Genomic DNA, 22,000 nt, shown 5'->3' with positions numbered 1-22,000 from the left:
GGGGTTTAGCTTATTATTTTTAACTCAAACTTCAGTTTGATAATAATGAATACAAACCTAGGTTTTGTTTCACTATTATGAAATGTGAAGGGAAGTAGAGCATCATGAACACAAGTTCAATTCATTGGGTATCGCACATAATTTTTTTGTATTGACTTTTAAGCATAAGAGAAGCATAATATATTTAAAAAGATAAAAAAATACTGTGATAAAATTCTACATTAAATTTTTTTAACTTTTAAAGAATTATAAATTTAAGAGAATTAAGAAGGAAAACTTGCTGGCACAGGAAATGTAGTGATCATTCAAATACTCAGACTTAATAGTAATATTAAGGTGATATAAAAATAACCCTACTTTTGTCTCTTCATCTATTATTCTGTGGATTTTGCACTTAGATTCTCACTGAAACATATGACAGTAAAACCACTCAAAACATGTGGGAATAAATGTTTCCAAATGAAAAAATGTAACTTCTTGTCACTATTACAATATGCATGACATTTTCACTCACATTAGTTATATACATAATCAAATACCTTCATTGCAAGGGAAAATTATAATATCTTCATTTTGTATGCCTTATGATACCTATTTAAATTTAAATTTCAGTTTAAAAATGAAGATTATTAAACATGAAAAATATCTAATAGACTCCTTTTTACATATAGCTGCTCCTAACAAATATTTTAGTAATGTGATGATAAACTAAAATTGAATGTGTCACTGAAACTAAATGTTTTCCATACCTCTGTAAAAAGATAGGCTACAAAAATGAATTGACCTTTCTATTAATAGTATATTATAATATTTCCACTGATCAATATCTACTTATTGTTTACATACATTAGCAGATCCTAAAAGAAAGCTTTTATCTCCTTAATATGGTTACCATAGAAATGAGTTTGAGTTTCTACATAATAGGATAAAATCAAAATTGAAGTCTTTTTTAGTTTCACATTTTTTGTTTTTAAGAACCCCTGAATTCTCAGGGGTGTTATTCAAAAGTCATAACATGAATAAGAGGCCTCATATATCAAAAGTATACTACAAAAGTATATGGCTGTGTTTATGAGAAACCAAAGCTTCAAATAGTTAAAAGGCAATATGGGTGTTGAGTTAATATAATATATTCAAAAATTTCCAAAGATTATTTTCATTTTAAACAGTTCTTACGTTTAGAAAAGCAACTAGTACAACTGCTGTAACAAAACAACAGAAAGTCTAAGAAGAATCTTTGAAATAATTTTCATTTACTGTTACAAATAAATTGTCATTATACTAATCATCGGTGTCCTCTGAGCTTTGCAATAATTGATCTCTTAATGTTTTGAAGAGAGAGTAACATATTCACATAAAGAAAAAATACTGGGCTCTTTTCTTTTTGGGAATATTACAGTTAACCTAATAGTTAAAACTGAATAAAGAGGGGATTAGATAAAAACACATTTTTATCTCTATCACATAAAGCCTATAAATGGAATTATCACATAAACTACCACTAGTATGTTAAAAATCTCTGTGGCTCATAAAAGCAAAATGAGAAACAATCTTTTAACACAGTAGTTCCCCTCTTATCCACAGGGAATACATTCTAATACCCTCAGTGGATGCCTGAAAGTGCAGATCGTACTGAGCCCTAGCTATACTTTGATTTTCCCTATACATACATACCTATGACAAAGTTTAATTTATAAATTAGGCACAGTAAGAGATTAGCAACAGTAACTAATAATGAAATATAACAATTTTAACAATATAATGTAATAGAAGTTGTGTGAATGCGATTTCTCTCTCTCTGTCATGTTCTCCCTTTTCCCCCCACAAAATATCTTAATATTTTCGGACAGCAGTTGAGCAGGTAACCATAATAAAGCCACAGATAATGGAAGAATACTGTAATATAAAAATTATCTAATAATAGATATCTGGTAGTCATCAAAGACAGTGTCATCTTTACTTTAAGCATCAATATATAAATGGTTTCTAAGACACTTAGGAATTTGCACTGAAAGGAATTTAGTAAAATTAAGTTTGAGAAAATGCCTCAACATATTTTTTAACACATAATATTGTAGCTTGACATGACCTCTCAAAAAGAAAGATTTTCTATTTCAGTAGAGGTAGCAAATTAAATGCAAACATTATTACAAAATAAAGATTATTATAATAAATTTCTAGGAAATAGTTTTTTCTAAAACCAAAAATATTAATTTATCATTCAGAATTTTCTTTTAAATTGCAACAGACACTTAAGAAAAATAAATTATTTTTATAGTATAACTATATACTTAAACTAAATATATTACAAATTATTTAACCAACAATTAATATTTGTATTCACTATAAATTTTAACTACATGTTAAAAAAATTGTTGGCAACTAACCAATGCTTCCATAGATATTGAGCTAAAATGACAGTGGTAAAGTTTGCTCTAAAGCCTGAAAAATACTACATTGATTTGTTGAATATTAATAAGTAAAAATGATTTGAAAATCTGTATTCAAAAGAAAATGTTAATTAACAGACAGTACAGAGCCTTATGTTTGCACAAACCTTTATACAAGAGATTAAATAGTATTACTGATACCTCTCTCCGTCGAGAAGCCCAGCAAGTTTGTTTGATCTTCCATACCACAGCAGCCACCAGTAACAAGGATAAGAAACAACTGGAATATAAAACACAAATAATTTTTGCTCAGAACATATTTGAAATATGTAATGAAATAATAAAAGAACATAAGAAAGACTTAAAAATATATCGAAATAATCATTTTGTCTAGATAAATTATTCACGCGTAAAAGGGTAAATCTGCTATGTTTAAAATGTTCTCACAAGTAAAATCGAAGTGTATGGGTAGAAAAATATTTATATTACTTGTTATACATTATGATTTATCTTTTGGATTATCTGTCAAAGGAATATAAATGTATTTTTTGACTTTTCTTACTTTATTTTTTATTTTTTTTTAATTTCAGCATATTATGGGGATACAAATGTTTAGGTTACATATATTGCCTTTGCCCAACCCAAGTCAGAGCTTCAAGAGTGTCCATCTCCTAGACAGTGCGCACAGTACCCATTAGGTGTGAATATTCCCATCCCCTTCTCCTGCCTCCCACCTGCCCGACATCCAATAAATGTTACCACTATATGTGCACATCAGTGTTGATCAGTTAATACCAGTTTTATAGTGAGTACATGTGGTGCTTGTTTTTCCATTCTTGTGATACTTCACTTAGTAGAATGGGCTCCAGCTCTATCCAGGATAATACAAGAGGTGCTAGATCACCATTGTTTTCTGTGGCTCAGTAGAACTCCATGGTATACATATACCACATTTTATTAATCCATTCATGTATTGAGGGGCAGTTGGGTTGTTTCCACATCTTTGCAATTGTGAATTGCACTGCTGTAAACATTCTAGTGTAGATGTCTTTTTTATAGAATGTCTATTTCCCTTTGGGTGGATGCCCAGTAATGGGATTGCTGGATCAAATGGTAGTTCTACCTAGCTCAAAGAGGTATCTCCATATTACTTTCCACAGAGGTTGCACTAGTTTGCAGTCCCACCAGCAGTGTCTGAGTGTTTCTATTTCTCCGCATCCATGCCAACATTTCTTGTTTTGGGACTTTTTGATAAAAGCCATTCTCACTGGAGTTAAGTGATAATCTCATTGTGGTTTTGATTTCCATTTCCCTGATGATTAGAGATGTTGAGTATTTTTTCTTATATTTTATGGTCTGTCTTCTTTTGAAAAGTTTCTGTTAAATTTATAATTCCATTAGTCTTATAAAGCAACAGAAATCACAAACAAAATCTTTTAATAGAATTGCTAGTATAAGCCATAAAATATGGCAATTTTATAAATTCAAATGTCACATGTTCATTCATTTTATTTATTTTTTTTTACCAACTATAGTAGATATGAGCATATTCCATCCAGTGGTTCTTAACTATCCAGTGGTTCCTAACCAAAGGTGATTTTGCTTCCTCCCCCTAGGGATCATTTGGTTATGTCTTGAGACATTTTTGACTGTCACTACTGGGAAGGGGGTACAACTTGCATCCAATGGGTAGAGCCAGGGATGCTGCAAGATATCCTACAGGGCACAGGACTGTCCCCCAAAACAAAGAATCACATACTACAAAATGTCAATAGTATTGGGATTCAGAAACCCTGGCATATGCTAATTTTTAAATTAAGAAATAATTCAGTTACAATTTTCATACATGTGGTCCAATATATTAGGTACTATATGCAATAAACTAATAATACAGGGTAATTTGTTAGCAGTAACTCGAGCCTGACAAATGTCAAAATAACAGAGATTTATGTGAATCTGATTATTCAATTCCAACTCTGCATCAGTGTGTATTTTCTCTTCCTATGCTCTGTGATCATAGATTATACTATGAAAAGACCCAGAAGTTAACATATATGGGACACTACTAATTGACTGGTCACTGGCCACTACAAAAAAAAAAACCTGGTCTTCATCCTTAATTAATAACTGGTGTATTTGCCACTTGATCCAGTCATAAGCAGTGGCAATTTTTGCCACTTTACACTCTTGTCAAGTCTTCAATATGCTTTTTTTCTTTGCCTCTGCCTCACTTGAAGCAGAAGTCCTTAGAATGCCCTTTGATGATGACAAGGATAATGACAATTCTAGCACCGAGTGCTGAACACATCCCAGATACTGTGTTAGACACTTCAAAATCATGACTGAATTTAGTTTCACAAGAATGCTTCCAATAGGATATATTATCCTTATTTTAAAAAAGAGGAATCCAGTCCTCAGAGATTTTGAAGTTAATTGCTTATAGTCACACAGGAAGTAAGTGGTGGTACCAAAACTTTTTCCTTCCCATCTGATGGGAGCTCTGAGGTTGCCCACCATCTCACAACAGTTCTGCTTCTATATCCATTCTCTAATCCTTTCTCTAGAATCAAAGGAAATGGATGAAAGACAAAGTCAGTGATCCTAATCTTTCCAACCACTGAGGTGCCTTTTTTTTTTAAAACGTGGTAACCCTTTTCCCTAATATTTTCAAGCTCTGTCTTTCTACCTCATCTTTAATTAATTTTTTCAAAAGTACACAAGTCCCATGTATCCTAAAAAGAAAAAAAAAATAATCAACTTGATTGGCTCTGTAGCTTTCTCTAGCTTACTGAGCAAGTGGTCAATGTAGCCACCTCCACATCAATTTCCTCATAAACCTTGCCTCAAATCCTTGTAATCTGGTATCTGCCTCTTATACTAATAAAAATGTTAATATTAATAATAATTAATGTTTATATAATATTCAACATTTTAGAAGCCACTTTCCTCAAAATTTTTTTTCAACTGAAAGTCACCATGACTTTCTAGAAATTACATAAACTGGTCTTTTCTCTTTCAACAGATTTTTCACTTCTCAATTGACAATATCAACAACTCATTCTTTAAAACTCTCTCCTGAATATTCTTTCTTTTTCTTCATCCTTCCTGATCCAAAATATAGACAATGAATGTAGGTTATCTTCCGGATTTCCTCTTTTAACACATTAACTCCCATGAGAGTTGTATTTAACTCACTCTGCTTTTGACCCTGGTGCCGTCTGAAACATATATAAAAATCTTACTTGTTGATGTTCTTATTGTTACAATTAACATTGAAAATTTAATTCTAAAAATGTGGATTAAACAAATAGAAGTCAATACATTTCATTTTTCTATTTATGTTTACATTTAAATTACACTCGAAGTTTTTATTCTATTTTTGTAGTAAAACAGTGTGGCCCCAAAGAAAAGTTTTTGTGTGGCAGTCAATGTGTTAAATTATGAATGTTCCTTAAAACTCAATTCACAAAAGTATGGTCTTCTCTTGCTCTCAAAAAGAAGAATTATTCATTCTCATTGTTTCACCTATGACCTCAATGGGAACGATTTCCAAATCTGTATCTTTAGACCTGCTAAATTGAGAGCATCTTATCATTAAAAGGGATCTAAGAGATTATTTAGTTCAAACTTTCTCCCAGGAAAGAAATTCCCAGAATAACTCTGATAGTGACCCAGCACCTAGTTAAATACTCATAGTAGCTGGAAAGTTGCTGACTCACAAGTTAGTACATTCTATTTTTAGTTAGTTCAAACTATGAAAGTATCCTAACTTTTATCAGTCAGAGCAGTTTCTGTCTTCTGGGTTAAACTGAAGCAGTCTGCTCTATGCTAAAACTTTTTTTTTTTTTTTTTTTTTTTGAGACAGAGTCTCACTCTGTTGCCCAGGCTAGAGTGAGTGCCGTGGCGTCAGCCTAGCTCACAACAACCTCAAATTCCTGAACTCAAGCGATCCTCCTGTCTCAGCCTCCCGAGTAGCTGGGACTACAGGCATGCGGCACCATGCCCGGCTAATTTTTTCTATATATATTTTTAGCTGTCCATATAATTTCTTTCTATTTTTAGTAGAGATGGGGTCTCGCTCTTGCTCAGGCTGGTCTCGAACTCCTGAGCTCAAATGATCCGCCCACCTCGGCCTCCCAGAGTGCTAGGATTACAGGCGTGAGCCACCACGCCCGGCCTAAAACTTCTTTATATATTTGAAAAAGCCTAAATGATTTTCTCTAGTCTAGTGGTTCTCCACTAGAAATGTTTTTGCCTTCCAGGGCACATCTGACAGTGTATGGAGACATTTTTGACTTTTATCACTTGTCAGGTCTCTATTGGGATGTTGTTTAAATTTCCTACAATATACAGATCACCCTTCCAAGAACAAAGATCTTTCCAACCCAAAATGCCAATAGTGCTGAGGTTAAGAAATCCTCTTCTAGTCTGAATTATTACCATAATAATTGGTTTGATTGATTACATTTCTCTTGTTATACCTAGGTAACTCTTAAAATATGGTATTGGGAACTGATACTTTAGATACAGTCTGAGGATCCATCTTTTAAAATTGCAGTCAGACTATCATAACCTTACAAATGCTAACATAAGAGGTACAAATATTACCTAAAACCTACCATGTCCAGACTGAACTCACTAATAGCATTCACAAGGTTATAAGCAACTAACATCTATTGAGTAATATGTACAAAGCACTATGCTAAGTATTTTGCAGAAATTGTATCTTTAATTACTATAATCACACAAGATATACCACATATACTGTTATGTGTTCATGTAAAGGATAAGAAAGCTGAGTAATGGAGAGTTTAGTAAATTGCCTAAGTTTCAAAAGCATTCATTTGCAAGTTCTTCCCTTTACTCTGACTTCTTTGATTCACCATTACTTTCCAACTAAAATGTGGAAACACATTCAATTTTATCGTCTTTAACTCAGACACCAAATCTTGTCAACTGTTTATTTCAGAATGTCTGTTGTAGTAAATAATAGTACATATGCAAAAATTCAGTTATATTTAATAATTAAACACAATTTAAATGCCAAAATGTATTTTTGAATACCTCATAATTCACAATATGCCACCTCCAAACAGTTACATGATAAAGATTCAGTTTGAGATGGTTAAGTCTAACTTAATTTCTCCAAGAGAAGCTTAAATTGTTTCTTGTTTAAATTTTATGACTCAGTGAAGAGCATCACTGTTAAAATGATACAAAAGGACAGCATAAAAATATGCAGTTTTTATAATTACACTTTCTTAAGAAGAGGACATACATACTTTAAGGGTTTGTATCAAATGCTTTCAATACTAATTTCTATTAGGTTAGCAGTAAAAGAGCTATCATGATGATATAAACAAATTAGCTGATAAAATCAATAAACTGTTTAAGAAATATTTTTCTTAAAGATATTCTAATAATCTCCAAGACATATTAAAACCCCATTAAAATATATCTTATCTGGCATATAATAGTAGTCAATAAACTTTTGCTAAATGAATGGAATTGGTTCTTTAATTGATTTGAGTAACAGCTTTTTTTCTGAAATCAAATGTCTTATTTGGCATTATTATCCTTATATCAAGGTAATACATTATAAATATTCTTGATTTCCAATAATTTACATTGCTAATAAAAGTTATAGTTCTTTTAAAAGATCTACCAAAAGAACAGTTTATTAAGAACACTTGCTGCATTAAAAAGCAAAACAAACAAGCAAACAAATAAAAAACACTTGTCAAATTTATCTAGCACAGTTGAACACTTACATTCATCCCTTGGTGACTACTAGAAAATCTCAGTCATTATTGACAATCCTGAAAGCCTAAAGAATGACAGAATTTCCATCGTCTGAATTTCTTCAATAACCTCTACGCCATGCTATCCCTTCCATTAGCTCCATTCTGCCCACTGGACTTTACTTTAGAGAGAAATGCTATAAACTTTTATTATATTAAGTGACTAAAAAGAATTCTGGGTTTATCTTATTTCAGTTAGCTTTTCCCTACTCCATCACTTAAATCAAAGGACTTAATGGGTAACATCAAACATTAGTTCTTTTAATTTGATGTTATGCCAAGTTTTTTAGAGAAAAACAAGTTTTCACTGCTTTCTTTCATGTCTTCTTTTTCTATCATATTACTATTATACAAAAGCTTTTATTCTTTCTTGGTATACATATTGGGGAGAAAGGGTAATTGAGATTTCTTTTTTAAAAAACTATGCTGTACGTTAATGGTACAGAAAGGTTCAATACTCCTCAGTATAATCCTTCCAACTGAAAGAAATAGAAAAACAAAAAAGAACAGAAAAGAAAGAAAATAAACAAAAAAGCAAGTACATACAGGGGCTGCAAGAATAAGAAAAGGGAAGCATAGGAGCTTAGGGAGAGATTTTTCAATAATTTGATTTTAACCTTCATAAAATGGTCATTTTTGAAAGCATTCTTAATATAAAAAAGACACCATGGAACTCATTATGTAATGTCATTTAGGGATAATTAAAAAGAATTCAATAGAAGTAACATAGGCTGGTAAAAGGTCTTATTGTAAAGCGGGTTTCTAGTAACAAAGAAATGCCCTCTGGTGGTAATCTAGTTGGCCAAATGCAAAAAGAGATAATATTATCACTATTTTATAGCAATTTGAGGTTAATTGATCATAAACCTCATGAAGTCTTAAATACATATTTTAAAGAACGGCTTGGGCATATTATCCTTTTATTTTGCTTAAAAATGTTAGAAACTAGGGAACAGTGTTGAAATACAGAAATTAATTATTTTTAAAAGTAATTCGCCACCTAATTGTTAGTCCAGAAAATATTTTTGAATGATTTTATACTTCCATAACGCTTAAAGAAATTTTTGTTACCAACTAAAATATTAATAATAAACTAACTTAAAATGCAATAAAAGCTGTGTGTATTAAAAAGAAAAATTTGCATAGGTTTCAGTCATCAGATTACAAACACGAAAAATCAACAAAGTCCAGTACATGAAAGTTGGAAATAATATGCTCTTAGCATAAATTGGTATAAAATTTTGGGAGTGGTTAAGCAAGTTACTACACCTTAGGATGTACTATCACTTAAGATGATTTCAAATGCAAGTAACAGAAAGCCTAACTCAAGCTGGTATTAACAATATTGGAACTACATGAATTTTATACTCCCAGTTAGGGACTAAATCGTGTTTCCCCCAAATTCAAATGTTGAAGCCCTAACCCCCAGTGTATTTGGAGACAGGTCCTTTAGGAAATAATTAAGTTTAAACGAAGTCAATAATCATGGGATAGAATTTGTATTCTTTTAAGAAAAGACACCTGAGAGCTTGCACACCTTCCCTCCCTTCTCACAGGCATGGAGGAAGGGCCATGTGAGCACATAGTGTGAAGGCAGCCATTTGCAAAGCCAGGAAGAGGGCCTTCACCAGAAACCAACAATGCCCGCACCTTGATCTTGGACTTCCTAACCTCCAGAACTTGAGATACTAAATTTCTATTGCTTAAGCATTCAGTTTGTGGCATTTTATTGCGGCAGTCCAAGCCAACTAAGACACTTCCCAAAGTCTAAAGGAAGAATAAGTTCCAGGTTTGGTCTGATCAGGGCCCTAGCTACATCACCCTCTGATTCTCTGGACATGCACTCTGCTGTGCATCAGCTTTATTCCCAGGCCTGTTTCCCTCTCAGGAAAAAAAGTAAATGCAGCAGTTCCAGGCCTTACATAATATACATTATGCCTACTCCTTGCCCAACATTGAAGATGCACTAAATGGCATTAGCCCACCACCCATGAAGCTGATGAGGGATCCATCCCACTCAAACCGAAAGTTTGCTACAGAGCCATGTGGAAGGAGTTAAATGAAGGCTGGGAAAGAATCCATAAAATCCACTACAGATATCATTTATGCAAAATTCACAGAAAAATATCTAAATTAACCTCCCCCAAACTACCCTGTAACAGCTTTTGAATCTACACAGCATCTTTGATAACTCTTCAATCCTTTCTTGAAATGCTTTACTGAAAATAGAGTACTCTCAAGCCTTGTCTGACAAGGTGTTAGAGAGACTAAAAATATCTAGTAAGGAAAATCTTTCTGGCTGACTCCTATGACAGATAACTTACCTGGATAATATTTTATTCCTCTAAAGTTGCAAGATAAAGTGACAAAGGTCAATGTATACAGTGTTCCTTTCTACATTCAATTTTTTTTGAAGCATACCTTTTGAAACCATATAGTTAGCATATAAGTTTTAATTATAAAATTCCCTTAATATTCTAAAAGTAGTACATGCTGTTTTTTAAAACTTTCCTCAAACATTAATGCATAATGCAAAAGGGAAATTGTAAGTATTAGCATTAGTTTGTTCTTTTCCATTGCTCCACATTATTTTTTTAAATGATTATATTTTTCATTCTACTTTTGGGTAGTTTGTTTATTCCCAGTTTTGAGCTATATAAAACATGCTTCTATAAATCTATTTTGCATAGCTTTTGATGGAATGGAATTGTTGGGCATCAGAGTATGAGTTCATTCAACTTTAGAATATAATGTCAAATTGTTTTCAAAGTTGTTGCACCAATTCCTAGTGTACCAGCAGTGTTAATAGTTCCATATCCTCTCCAACACTTGGTATTCTTTTTCTTTTTCTTTTTAGCCACTGTAGTAGGTATATAGTCATATTACACTGTTGTTTCAATTTGAATTCCCTGATAAAACTTAAGTTGAGCTAATTTGTATATTTTATTAGAGATCTGGATATATCTTCTTTTGTGAAGTGCATGTTTAATCTATTGTCATTTTAGGGGGGAGAAAAGTTAAGTTTTCAGGCTTCTTTTTATTTATGTGACTTATATATTGTTAATATAAGTTCTTTGCCCTCTATATAGGTTGAAAACATTTTATACCACTGTGTGACTTGACTTTTCATGATGTTAATTGTACCTTCTGATAACAAAAACTGTTAGTTTTTTGTAGTCTAATTTGATTATAGTACTTTATGTGTCCTATTTAAGAAACTTTTCCCTATTCGAAGGTTATAAAGAAGAATTCTAGCCAGGTGCAATGGCTTATGCCTGTAATCCCAGCATTTTGGGAGGCCAAGGAAAGAGGATCATTTGAGGCCAAGAGTTCAAGACCAGCCTGGGCAATATAGCAAGACTTTGTCTCTACAAAAAAAAATTTAATAAATAGCTGAGCATGATGGCACATACCTGTAAGTACCAGCTACTCAGAAGACTTTAGCAGAAGGATAACTTAAGCCCAGGAGGATCACTTGAGCCCGGAGTTCAAGGCTACAGTGAGCTATGATTGTGCCACTGTACTCTAGCCTGGGTGACAGAGCAAGAGACCCTGTCTCTTAAAAAAAAAAAAAAAAAAAAAAAAAAAAGAATTCCCACATTATCTTCTAGATGCTTCATTGTTTTTCCTTTCCTCCTGGAATTTATTTTATGTTTAGTATGAGGCAGGGTACAAATGTCAATTTTTCCTATATGCTTAGCTAATAGACCCAGTACATGATAAAAGTTTTCTTAAAGTAATAAACATTGTTAGACAGTCCTTGGTTTGGCAATGAAACTTAAGAATGGCCACTTCAATCAGAGCTCTCTCTCCTCTTCCCTTTATTCCACCTTGCTTGTGCTACATGGACTCTCCAGAGGGATTGAGGTCTTGTTTACATTCTATAGATAATGTTGATATTCTTCCACAGAGAATTTTTAAAACCATCTGTGGGTTGTGGTCACAATGTAGCAAAGCTTTTGCAGAGCTATTTGAGTCTGTCCAGCAGGTGGGCCAACCACTGCTCAGTCTGGGGCCAGAGTAGGATGCAACCCATTAGCTCAGTTCTCAAATTCTTTGGCATGATAATTAGGATCAGATCTTCACATGTGCACCTCAGGAGTGATCCTAGGAAATTTTAGACAATTTTATGGAACAGCTTTCCTCTCTCTGTTATCTCCCTGGTCCTTTCTGTTTCCCTGCGCTCCACTTTTCCATCCTTTGGTCAGAAACCACCCACTTCCATGATTTTACCAAGTTCTGTGCTGGGAGGACAGAGAAGACGGAAAGAAATAGGGTTTATCTCAGCCCTTTGTAATAACAGTTCCACCATACACAGAGGAAGATTTCCCCTCCCTTAGAATTTTTGCCCTAGCAGCTTCCCGTTTTGCTGCTGCCAGTGTTCCTACTGCAGACTGCCTGGAGTTTGGGTGAGTGAATTGAGGAAAAAGAGGAAAAAATGGGAGGGAATCTCCCCCACTCTCTCTGAGCTTTAAGAGTTCTCTCTTCTACACCATGAGCCAGAACTAGAGGATTTTCCCCTGTCTAGACAACAGTAGTCACTTTCAGGTTTCAGACTGCACTGAGTTTAGGTCAGGGGATACTAAAGGGAAAAAATGGAAAACTTCCAGACAATGTAGTGGTACTTTGAACTCTGGTGTTCTTCCCTGATCTGCCTGCTGATAGCAAATAGCAAATAGCTGCCCATGCTTTTTTTTTTTTTTTTTTTTTTGGTCCAGGTTTTATACTTGAGTTCAGTGAGAGATAAAGAGATATGTGTGTTTACACAATATTACCTGGTACTAAAACCTTATGGTGAATTGATTTTTAACAAAGTTGCAAAGGCATTTCAAAATGAAGATCAGTCTTTACAACAAATCATGCTTTAGCACTTGGATATCCAATGCAAAATAATGAACCTTGTTAATATTACACCTCACCTCAATCATAAACAAAAAATAACTGAAATGGATCATAGAGCTAAATGTATAACATAATAATATAGTCATGTGTCACTTAACGATGGGAATATGTTCTGAGAAATATGTTGTTAGACAATTTCATCCTTGTGCTAACATCATAGGGTGTACTCGCACAAACCTAGATGGTATAGCCTACTACACACCTAGGCTATATGGTATAGCCTACTGCTTCTAGGCTACCGGTACAGCATGTTACTGTACTGAATACTGAAGGCAATTATAGCACCACGGTATTTGTGTATCTAAACATATATAAACATAGAAAAGGTATAGTAAAAATATGGTATTATACTCTTCCCTTATAATTAAATTATTAAAAAACCACTTTGGCTGTTTTGAATATAATATATTGATATAAAAATGGGAGAAATGAGGTTTACGTAGGGGATTAAGGAAAGAGAAGAGTATTTAGTTGATTCCCAGGTATAGAAATTAGGTAAATAAAGACACCCATAACTGAAATACAGAATCCTGGAAGAGAGAGGCAGTTTGCCAAGACAGTAAGTTCAATTTAGGATATGTTTAGTTTGAGGTGTAAACAATATTTAGGTGAAAGTGTGAAGTTACTGACATGACTCTTAGAGAAGTCTGTTTCAGTGACTAGTGCTCCAAACCTCAGCATTATAAACTAGATGTGGAGCATTGATTTAACTAAATTGCAATAAACTGCACCATCACTAGTTTACCCATACCACATTAAATATTAATATTTTCATTTACAAGAACAGTTGGGACCTAGATATCTATTTTCTTCTAAAACAAAGTCATGGAGAAAATTTGTAAGTAAAACTCCAGTATAATAAGAAATCATTTATTGTTTTTATTAATATTTAGCTAAATATGTATCTTCAGGCCTCATATTCATTAACAAATCCATCATCATAATCTCATTTTTAAAAAGGAGAACTTCTGTTTATTTTTCATACTTCAGAGTTCTTTGTCCTTACTCCATTTTTTTAAAGTATTTATGCGAAATACTCTTTCTGGGTTATGCCACTTTGATGTAGGGATTATGTTATTAATAATTTAGGTTTATTTCTTTCCTCTAGGAAGTTACATTTCTTCTTTTTTGTCTTTTGAAATGTCCTTATATACAACATGATTAAATGTCTTATTTCACCAAAATCTTGATCACTGTGTTAACTTTGCATTATTCTTCCATGGGCATGATTACTTCCACAGAGTCATGTTTGATTGTTTGTACTCTTCAATTGCTTAACTCCTACTATTGCTTTTGTTTTTGTATTGTTTATATTCCTCTAACCTTTCCTTTTTAATTCCTCCAAATTATCATCATCTCTCTTGCTGCTCTGTACCCTCTAAGATGGTCATAAGAAAGGAAGTTAATGACAAGTGTTAGTGAGGGTATAAAGAAACTGGAGGTCTGATCTTTGGCAGTAAGACTGAAAATGGTGCATCTTTACTAAACAGGTGAGCAGTTAGTCACAATGTTAAACCTAGAGTTACTGTTAGATCAGCAATTCTACTCATAGTTGTATATTCAAGAGAAATTGAAAACAAATCCCTACATAAAAATTTATACACAAATGTTCATAGTGTATTCACAATAGCCAAAAAGGGGGAAAAAAAAACCTAATACCAATCAACTGATAAATGGAGAAATAAGATGTTATATCTAGAAAATGAAACATTATTCAGGAATAAAAAAGAAATGAAGTACTGATACATACGACACCATAGACAGACCTTGAAAACATTGTGCTAAATGAAAGGAGCCAGTCAAAAAAGAACAGCTGTTATATGATTTAATTTATATAAAATGTCCAGAAATCTACAGACATAAAATAGATTAGTGATTGTTTTGAACTAGGGGTATGCACGAGGAATAGGGAGTGACTACTAATGAGTGTATGGTTTCTTCTGAGGGGGATGAAAATGTTCCAAAATTCATTGTGATGGTGGTTGTAGAACCATTGAATTGTGCCCTTTAAATGGACATTGTATTGTATGTGAATTATATCTCAAAAAAGCTGTTTAAAAATCAAATTAAAAATTAGAAAATATGTTTAAAAATTAGACAATGTTATGTAAAACTGAAAGTTTCAAAGTTTCCAGTGCTCCTATGTGATTCAGGAGGAGAAAAGAGATGTTGATTAAATTAGTGTTGGCTAGGGAAATATATAGGGTGTCCCAAAAGTTGCCATACATAGGGAAAATGGGAAATTGTAGCTAAATGTACCTTAATTTACAAAATATTCATTACAAAATTTTCCTTTTCCTACAAGAAGAACAAACTAAATTCAAAGGTAACAGAAGGAAGGAAATAATAAATATTATAGCATATATAAACAATCTAGAAAATAGGAAAATAGAGAAAGTCAACAATACCAAAAGTTGATTCTTCAAAAAGACCAACAAAATTGGCAAAACTTTAGCAAGACTGACTAAGAAAAAAAATGGAAAACTCAAATTACTAAAATTAGAAATGAAAGTAGGGACATTCCTGCTAATTCTACAGAAATAAAAATAATTATAAGAGAGTGCTATGAACAATTAGACAATAACAAATTGGATAACCTAGATGAAATAGACAAATTCCTAGAAACACAAAACTTACTAAGACTGAATCATGAAAAAACAGAAAAACTAAATAGACCTATAACTAGTAAGGAGATTGAATTAGTAATCAAAGATATCCCAACAAAAGAAAAGCCTGGACTCGATGGCTTCACTAATAAATGCTACCAAACATTTCAAAAGAGCTAACATCAGTCCTTCTCAAATCTTTCCCTAAAATTTAAGAGGGAAAAATTTCTAAATAATTCTGTGAGGCCAGCATACTACATATTGAAGGCCATGGAATGCAGCTGAAGCAGAATATTAAAAATAGGTAGCTATAAATGCATATATGAGCACCACACAGCTAGAAATCAATGAGCTTGATTACACTTTCAAATGAATAAATTAGAAAAAAAACAATAAAGTAACCCCAAAGAGTAGAAAAAATAAGAGCAGAAAATAATGAATTATAAAAGAATAAAACAACAGTGAGGAGCCTTAAAATCTTTTGACAAGATTACCAACACTATCAAAGCTCTTTCATAGCTTATCAATAAAAAAAATGAAATGGGAAAAATAGGCAAAATTCTCAGTGAAAGGGGAGGAATAACTCTAATAAAAGAAAATTTTAGAATATTAATATTGGAAATATGTCAATAAATTTGTAAAATAAAGCAGACAATTTCTTTAAAAAGATAAATTATCAACTAGGTCAAGAAAACATAGAAAACCTGAGTAGACTTATAAATATTACTGAAATTTAATCAAATTTAAAAATCTACCTCCCCAAAATACAAATTATACAAAAATAGAAAACCTTACCAAATTAATTTTTCACAGGTTTTACAAGCCAGTTCTACCCACTGTCAATTAACAAATAACTATTGTACCAACCATTAAAATGTCCCTCTCTGATCTCTGACTGTAGAGATCATTGTTAGCCAGTGGCCTTGGCCACTGCACTCTGAAACCCATCTCTGTATTAACACTGAGCCCCATTTCCCAAGGGCTGTTCTCAGTCAATGATTGAGCCTGGCAGAGATACCAGGGTAGGCATGTTCCTGGGAGGTGCAAGACTCTTCTGATGGGTGACTTTTGTGCAAGGAAACACATTTGTCTTGTTAAACTTTCTTAGAACTGTCCGGCACTCTCAGGCTCTTTCACTCAACCTCCCTTTCTTCCGGCTCCCCTTCACAAAGGCAGACAGGCATTGTGGTCAGAAAGCTCTCTCACCATCTCCCCTGCTCCCTCCCACTCTTCCCTCACAGGAGTTTCCCCTAACACATTTATTGCTTGTCGAATCTGATCTTGGTGTCTGCTTCTCCAAGAATTTGTGGTCTGAGTAAACAAGAGGTAAGATGAGGATTTGGAACTGACTCACTCACTGATTAGCAGAGTAAGAGGACAGCATCCATGTTGATAAGTGGAGCACTGATAGTCCTTGGCAAAGGTTCGAATTGCTAAGATTTCAACAGTGGTGACCTGAGAAAATGTCTTGATGGAGAAAATATTTGTAGGTTTAGTAATTCAGGCATTTGAAAGATAAGGAAAACACCTTCAAAAGAGAGTGGAGTTGTGATTATTATTATGCTGTATTGATACTTGCAGAGAGATAATGAAGGACAAAAGGGCATTAACAAATATTACTGGCTAAATATAAGAGCTGGGGATCTCTTTTATAGCTTTAAATGAGGCCCTTATGTCTGACAGTGGAAGAGCCAACATGGATGAGCAGCAGGCTGGTGATCTAATTGTTGCAGAGCTCCCAAGATGACAAAATGCTCAGCCAGAGCAGTTCTGTTATGCAAAAGTAAGGACCATAGTAGGGAAGACCTGGGACACTGAAATATGGGATAAGAATATCTGGATGGATGCTTCTAAGGATGTTGGTTCTACAGTTGCCTTCCCTAGTAATAACTAGCACTTTTGTCAGGCTGGAAGACACTGAAAAACTCTCCTCTCTCTGAGGCAACAGGTGCTCTCCTCACAAGCTGTCCCACTTCCTCCATTGGTTGCCAGACTGATAATTGAGTTTAATCACAGTATAACCCAACTGAGCCTGATAAGAGAGAAAATATATTGCACACTTGAAACAGCTGCAAGAATCAGCTAGCATATACTGGCAGGAGCCGTGGGAGTATGACCAGATTTGGAGTTTTGTGATATTTGATCAAGGGAATGAAACATAAGACTAAATAAACAAAAAATTCATTGATTTTGGTGCATGTTTACAGGAGCACAGGAGATTTAATACACTACTAAGGACTCCAGGGAATAGGGCAAACCTGTTGCTAGAGTAACGCATGGAAGCCTGAAAAACGCCATGGCCAGTACAAAGTGAAATTGAAGTGGCTGAGTTGCTTTGGACTATTGGAGATAAAGAAATAAAAAAGTCAAGAGAAAGGAATATGCTGGAGTGGCTCAAATTTTATGAAGCCAAAAGTACTATCAGAAGGTCATGTTCCATGGGAGGGCCCAGAGAACACACCATTCACTGAGGTCATTAGGAATATGCTGATCAGAGGGGCACAGGCATTATAAAGAAGTTTAGAGTTGGGTTTCTACTACATACCAGAGCTGCAAATAGGAGAGACACTCACAAGGCTAGGTTTGTTAATAGCCATAAAGTGATTGGGGGGGCGGGGGTAATAGGGGACAGGTGTCAGGGCTTAACTGCAAAACCTAGGAGCCACAATTACCATAATTAGATCAACAAGATTGGAGAATCTGCCAAGGGGCTTACCCACAAAGAGCTGTAGGGATGATTAATAAAGGATAGTAACCTGAAGGGCAAAATAGGTGAGCAGAATATTTTGGTATTTTAAGGAAGAATAGAGTAACAGGAAGCTAAAGGTGGTTGCCTCAATAGAAAGTCATGATCCTCTGCTCAGTTCACAGATTTGGGCTAATTTTCAAATCCAGAACCCACTGATTAAAGACATGGCTGGGTCCATAGAAGGGAGGACCCTAAAACATCTTGAAAAGTAGATAAAATGATCCCTGAAGAGACCTACACCATATGCATGAGTATTTATACATGGGGACATACACAGTGCAAGGGGAATAAGCACATTCTGAGTACTACCGGAAATAAGGTTAGAGGTGACATAGATACCCAAGGACACAAAATGTCAATGGGGTCCCTTTTTAGAGTTGGGGTGTCTGGTGGGTGGGGTAGGCAGTGTGGCAGATAACAAATTCTGACTAAATTCTGGCTCACAGTCCACCAACTGTGTCTATGGATCCACCCAGTGGTCATTTCCCCAGTCACTGAATTTACAGTTAAAATTGATGTACAAGATAAGTGGAGTAACCCATATATTGTGCCCCTGGCTTATAGAGTAGGATCAGTCATGGTGGGAAAGACCAAGTGGTAACCTCTGAAAATGCCCCCATGTAGACAAGGTAATAAATAAAAAATATGTCATCCCTGTGGTATAGTGAAAATTAGTACAACCATTAAAAACCTAGAAGGTACAGGGGCAGTGGTCTCTACCTTGTTTTCATTTAGTTTATTTCTTTAAAATAAATAATTCAGACTTTTCTGACTCAGACACACCTAATTTTCTATTTTGTACAACAGAAAAAGGGTTTCTTTAAAAATTAATTCCTTTCAGTTTTCTAATCATTTACTATGTTATTTTATACACTCTAACAACAAAAATCCTTAAATTAGATGTATGAAAAAAAACAGATTTAGAGAAGCCAGGTGATTGCAATTGTTTGGATATTTGACCCTCCAAACTTCATGTTGAAGTTTGATCCCCAATGTTGGAGGTGGGGCCTAATGGGAGGTGTTTTGGTCATGGGGGGTTGGGGAGAAGAGAGGGACAGATCCCTCAAGAATGGCTTGGTGCCCTCCTTGTGGTAATTAGTGAATTCTTTCTCTGTTAGTTACCAAGAGAGCTAGTTGTTTAAAAGAGTCTGGCACCTCCCTCCTTTCTCTCTTGCCTCCTCTCTCTTGCCTCCTCTCTCTTGCTATGTGGTCTCTGCACATACCAGCTTCCCTTCCCTTTCTGCCATGAGTGGAAATAACTTGAGGCCCTCACAAAATGCAGATGTTGGCACCATGCTTCTTGAACAGCCTGCAGAACTGTAAACCAAATAAACCTCTTTTCATTATAAATTACCCAGACTCAGGTATTCGTTTATAGCAATGCAAATGGACTAAGACGGTGACTTACTTAAGATGGCACAAAAAGCTAAGATCAGAGCCATGTCTATAAATAATCTTCCTAGTACCGCCCAATTATGTTTACCACCAGAACTATACACGATATACAGTTAAAAAACTGACACAGAGTTGGAGAACTGGTCACCATAGAGCTATGGCTAAACTGAAAAGCTGACACATTCACCTCTGCTACCCCAATGACTTCATTAGTAACAGCAATAGCAGCAATAATGCCCTGATTGAAGGGTATCTATAAATGTTAACCTATTTAAAAAATCTTTTATAATTTAGCAGTGGCCTTACAAAAATTAATAATTAATAAACTTCAAAATATTCAATCCATGTTTTTTTTAACAATGAGATGATTTTTAAATGATCTAATTTACATTTCACTACTGGAAGAAATTTAAATGACAAAAAACCTATCAAATATATTTTATCTCACACAATGATGAGAATATTTTATTTCACGTTGCCCATGATGACAACCTAGTAAATAGGATCATCGCTAAGACATGGTACATATTAATACTAGCTTTCTTTTACTTAATAAAAGCGCTATTGAATATAAATACGCACACAAATTCAAAAGCTTAAAATACACCCTAAACATTTAAATAATTTACATATATTTTCAGCTTTGTGAATTTTTACACATAATTGAACTTTTCAGTGAATTTCCATCCACATGATTCTGCATCAAAAAATTGTTTCATTTTTTAATGCATTAAATAATGCTTGTTCAATTGTAACTTCTAGTACTTTCTAAAAACATACTGTAACTTTGGTAATAGCCTTAAAATTCATTTATATTCTGAAGTACAAAGTCATAAAACATTAGATATATTTAAGGCATTTCCTCCAATTTCATTTTTAAGGAACAAATTTAAAGTATGAATATACTTTCTACACATATCAATGATAAATACATTTATAGCATTAAATTATAGAAATTATAATTTTTAAGAGACATAGATAAACATGATTGTTTTCAGAGCAAAGTGACCAATATGACAAAGGCTTTGACAAAAGAAGTAGATAAATGTACAGGAAATGTGTAAATTGGAGAAAAGAGTTTAAAAATCTTAAGGCTGTAAATGGAAATGAGGGGTTAGAATTGTTATGTATGGGCCCATATGGATAAATTAGGAGAGATGTCACAGGGAGATAGATTTAAGCTCAATGATAAAGAACAATTAGTTATGTGATGATAGAAAATGCTGTCTTAGGAATTAGTGAGTTTCCCGTCATTAAAGGCATTCAGCCATAAAATAGATCAGGAGTTGGGCAAATTATGTTCACAGGCTGAATACAACCCACCAGATGTTTTTATAATAAAGTTTTATTGGAACACAGTCATCCCAATTGTTGCCATGTTGGCTCTGGTTGCTTTAGCACCATAGCTGAAGAGCTGTGAAGATGGAACAAAAGCCATAGAGCCCACAAGTCCTGAAATATTTAAAAACTGGTCCTTAACAGAAAATGTTCACAGAGTAATATGAAGAAGGTCTTAGGAATTCAAGTATTCTGTGTGTGTCTGGACAAGACAACCAACAAGATAGTGTTTACTTGGTGTTTAGGAAAGTGCCTGACACATCATCTGTATCAAGGATTGAGTTGTACAGGTCTTTATTGTATAAGTTTGCCAAGGCAAGCGGGTGAGTATTGCTCAAAACTCATACAGAGCTCTGTTTTCAAAGTTGTGTGCCATGATGTGGGGCTATGTCTACCAGAAGGAGTAGTCACATCTGTGTAATTTGCTCAAAGGCACCCAAAGGACCAGCATAAGCTGTACACATCCATAACAATGTTAACAAGAAAACATCTCTTTCAATCCAGAGGATCCCAGATTCCACAACACAGATATTCTATCACTGAAAGTCAGCTTTTTTTACCCCTAACCCAGTGTTTCTTTATACATCCCCAGTAAATGAAAATAAATGTTCTCTAAAAAGAGTTTTCATGTTCTGAGAAATGCTGTAAACTCTACCTTCTCTTTTAGAAAGATACATTGCAAATTAGCATGTTAAAAACTCTTAAGAAGTAATGTCTGTCGAAACCCAACCAAACGAACCATATTTAACTTTAGTATACATAGCATTTTCAAAAGTTGTTTAATTATAGAACCCTTTAATATGAACCTATTATTAATAC

At 34.0% G+C, this 22,000-nt stretch overlaps 1 protein-coding gene across 1 annotated transcript in view; it reads right to left on the bottom strand.

Annotated features, from left to right (window-relative positions):
• Positions 1 to 22,000, bottom strand: part of ATRNL1 (attractin like 1) — a 563,691-nt gene that overhangs the window by 314,737 nt on the left and 226,954 nt on the right. The window contains exon 26 of the mRNA XM_069459886.1: positions 2,592 to 2,670. Within this exon, the coding sequence (XP_069315987.1) occupies positions 2,592 to 2,670 (79 nt within the window). The remainder of the gene's footprint in view (positions 1 to 2,591; positions 2,671 to 22,000) is intronic.

This window comes from Eulemur rufifrons, chromosome 28 (assembly GCF_041146395.1).
Source record: "Eulemur rufifrons isolate Redbay chromosome 28, OSU_ERuf_1, whole genome shotgun sequence".
Lineage (NCBI taxonomy): Eukaryota > Metazoa > Chordata > Mammalia > Primates > Lemuridae > Eulemur > Eulemur rufifrons.
This window is presented reverse-complemented; position numbering and strand designations above follow the sequence as displayed.